This window comes from Vigna radiata, chromosome 8 (assembly GCF_000741045.1).
Source record: "Vigna radiata var. radiata cultivar VC1973A chromosome 8, Vradiata_ver6, whole genome shotgun sequence".
NCBI classification, from domain to species: Eukaryota; Viridiplantae; Streptophyta; class Magnoliopsida; order Fabales; family Fabaceae; genus Vigna; species Vigna radiata.
Window position 1 is genome coordinate 30,105,328 of NC_028358.1, and position 3,815 is coordinate 30,109,142.

Sequence of the window (3,815 nt, forward strand, 5' to 3'; positions counted from 1 at the left end):
AGAAGATGAACATCCTAGATTGATGGTGCGATTTAGGTTTTTATATATTAGGGATTTTGTTATTTGGGATATTAGGGTTTTCTGATATGAGATTTTAGGGTTTTCTAATTTAGGATTTTAAGGTTTTTTCTGTAGATTGCGTGATTAAGGTTGAAGAAGGAGGAGATTGATGTCGCGATTTTGTGATTCATGACAAAGGTGAAGAAAAGTAAGATATTTCACTGTTGTGGCTTAGTTGTTGTTCGCAAAAAGAAGATGATCGCAATTAGAATTTTAAATTCTCTATTTGAGATTTTGTGGTAATTTTTTACCGGTAGAATCATGACTTTTGATTTGGGTATAGGTTGTTGTTTCAGATTTGTGGTTTCATCCAACGGTGGCCCAATTGACATTGATTATTCACAATTTCAAATTTAACATTTAACTACCATCCTTGTAAGCGCAACCAATCTCATGACTTCACTATCTCGTTATCAAGATATCACTCTCATTGCATGGAGAAAACCAAGTTAAACTCTTCATTTTCACTTCTTTAACTCACGTCTGAACTATTTACATTTCTTGGCCCTCTTACCTGTAATCACTGCCTCATTCTCAACTTGAAATTATTAGCTTCTTATGTTATTCAAGTACCATTTCTTAACCACTCTGAAAAAGTCACCAATTATAATACTTCAACTATACTAATAAGATTTCTTTACAACTTAAAATCGAAAACTCACTTTGTTTTTCTAACTATTACTTATTTTCTCCACATAATCTCACTTCTGACTAAGATCACCACACACTCTGATTTCATACTTCCTTATTCATCGGTTTATTAAATCTTCATCAACAGATTTAAAGAACATTCTTCAAAAACCTTGAGAACTCTTCTCTACTGTTTCCTCAACACTATTTATACTTTATACTCCTTGAAAACATTATCATTCTGTCATCAAAACACAGGTTTTGATAACAATAATAATAAATAATTATTATTTTATATATATCTAAATTAAATTATATATTAAGTTGTCAAAATATTTAAAAATATTGTTATTATTAAAATCCAAATTATTAATAAATATTGCCAAAGTATTTTAATCATAAAAACATTATTATTTTATAAATTAAATACTTCATCAACAAATATCATCAAAGTATTCTAGCTATAAAAATACTCTATAAATTAAATATCATCAAAATACTAAATTGTAAAATATCGGATACTTATAAATTATTAATAAATAAAGTATTCTAAAATTATTAATAAATAAAATACTAAAATTATTAATAAATAAAATATTATAAAGTTATTAATAAAAAATATTCTAAAATTATTAATAAAGAAATATTCTAAAATTATTCTAAAATTATTAATAAAAAATATTCTAAAATTAATTATTAATAAAAAATATTCTAAAATTACTAATAAAAAAATATTGTAAAATTTCACGATATTTTAAAATAATTATGTTATTTATTAATAATTTTAAATACTTTATCATTAATAAAGTTTTTAAAATATTCTAATAAGTAAACTATTTTAAAATATCGAACACTATAAAAAAATATTAGACATTTTATTAATAAATAAAATATCTAAAATTATTAAAATATTATATATTTTATTAATCAATAAAGTATTTTAAAATTATTAATAATTAAAGTATTTTAAAATATCTATCACGTAACCTTTTAAGAAGATCCTAAAAAGGTCAATATATTTTTCAGGTAAAGAATATATTTCTCCGGTTTTCTTCCTAAGTATACCATTAGGAAGATGTTATATTTTTAAAATGTTATGTGCAGTTTTATAGAATCAGGTACAACACCTAATACCTATTCTTAACTTGGGTGTTTTTAAATCTAAATTATTTAAATTTATAAATCTGACTCAGGTTTTCCAAATCTAAATTAAGTTCTTTATAGGTTGACACTTGTATATACATACAAACACTTGTCTGAATGTGTTCTTCATATAGGTTGACACTTGAATACATACAAACACTTGTCAAAATCTGTAATAGCATTAATTTCAAGTGTTAGAAATGCCATAACGAAATTTTCAAGTCTAGAAAAAATAGTTATCTTGTAACTGAATGAGATGAAGCTGAAAGATATGAAACATAGGAAGGGAGCCTCAGATTTGAGAAAATGTTTATCTCGCTAAAGTCACATTTCAAAATGGTACACATATTATCTAAAGACAGTTCACCCACAAATTACATATTAGAATATAGCCATCAAAGTTGCTTCTCCGAGAACATGTCCTTGTATAGCATCTTCCAATAGCTTCTCCTTCGTCACCTGCAAAGAATAATGAATAAAATTGCAAGAAATCAAAATTGGATTTAACCCAAAAGAATTGTGAAATAAGTCTTTACTTTTTTCTAGAATTTCTAACATGATAGTACCTTGTTCCCAAGGTGAAGCTCAGTATCCAAAGCGTAAAGCTTAAACTGGATTCTGTGACCATGCGTGGGCAACTTAGGGCAACACCAACCTGGTACCTTCAAGTCATTGTTCCCTTCTTTGATCCCTGCGTACTCCCCACCCATCTCCTTCCCGGAGAACCCTTCCGGCAGCCCCTTCACCGTCGCCGGGATGTTCGCCACTACCCAGTGAGTCCACGGCACAATGGGTCCCCCAGGGTCAGGCGCGTCAATGTCCTCCACCACCAGCGCCAGGGTCTGCGTTCCCGGCGGCAGGTTGTACCACTCCAACGGTGGGGATATATTCTTCTTTGCCCCCTGCCCCTCCTCAGTGTAGTGCCGCGGTAGCTTCCCCTCGTTGCTGAACGCCGGTGACACTAGCCTGAACTCCTCGCTCCCGTCGCTAGCCATAATTGAAACAATCTTAAAGAAAACAAATAGAAACCTGTCTTTTTCTTTTCTTCGTTTGTGTTCTTGGTTATTTATGGAACATGTTATACTTATGTTATTTATAGATGGATGAGTTTCCGGAAGCGGTGGGTATGTAAGATGAACGTGTTGCGACGTCGATAGAAAATGGAGAAGAATCGTTGGGAACACGACGCGTGGTTGAATTCGTGGAAGGTGCTCCAGCGTTCTTCAAGGATCTAACTCGTCATAGAAGAATAGAATCCCAGAGTATTCTGTTTCGTCTTTATCTGTCCATAATTAATTGTCAATAATTTGAAGATAAATATTTGTTAATTGTCAATAATTTGAAGATAAATATTTGTTTATACAATCAGAATAGAAAAAAAAAAACAAAAATAAAAATGAAGTTGCCGTAGTGTGGGCGACAAATAGAAGTATTCAACATCTTTGTAAGGGCTACAATACAGAACACTATGTAGTGCACCAACGTTTTGTTTAGAAAATACTCAATACTTACAGTTTAACAGAACAAAGTGATACAATTTTTTTTTTCCTTAAAAGATTTATTTTACATATTATACATCCATTACTATACAAATTTTATTAATACAGAAAGTGGGACTTTGATATTAATTAATGAGTAATGTAAAAAGTGCTACGTATATATATCTTATTAAAATTATGAAGTTAGTTTTGTGCTACAATCATGAAATCTGAATCATATTGTAACAATTAATGTGGAAGGTCAGGCCTCTTCAAGATGTTTTGGAGTCAAAATACATAAGACAGATATGGCGATGAAAAGATTTACGTAAGTGAAGATAGAAAAGAAGGGAGTTGGTTTGACGAGGAAGTGGTATATGAAGAATAGGAGATGGTAGTAGAATAAATCTTTTTTTTTTTAGGATAAGTGGTTGGAAGAACTACAGCATATGCATAAATATCCGACACTCTATGCCAATGTAATTAAGAAGGAAGAATGAGCAT

At 30.2% G+C, this 3,815-nt stretch overlaps 1 protein-coding gene across 1 annotated transcript; it reads right to left on the minus strand.

The window, feature by feature from the left end:
- Positions 1-2,055: 2,055 nt before the first annotated feature.
- On the minus strand, positions 2,056-2,912 carry LOC106771620 (UPF0098 protein TC_0109-like). The gene is made up of 2 exons (XM_014657614.2): positions 2,400-2,912; positions 2,056-2,292 (listed from the first exon to the last, which is right to left on the minus strand). The coding sequence occupies exons 1-2, from the start codon at positions 2,826-2,828 to the stop codon at positions 2,215-2,217; spliced, it is 507 nt and encodes a 168-aa protein (XP_014513100.1). The 5' UTR covers positions 2,829-2,912; the 3' UTR covers positions 2,056-2,214.
- Between the last annotated feature and the right edge of the window lie 903 nt (positions 2,913-3,815).

Bases quoted from the DNA above. Each gene is read 5' to 3' on its own strand.
- LOC106771620 (XM_014657614.2), bottom strand. From the start codon at position 2,828: ATGGCTAGCGACGGGAGCGAGGAGTTCAGGCTAGTGTCACCGGCGTTC. The intron at 2,293-2,399 runs GTACTATCATGT...TATTCTTTGCAG, and splicing joins AGCTTCACCTTGGGAACAAG to GTGACGAAGGAGAAGCTATT.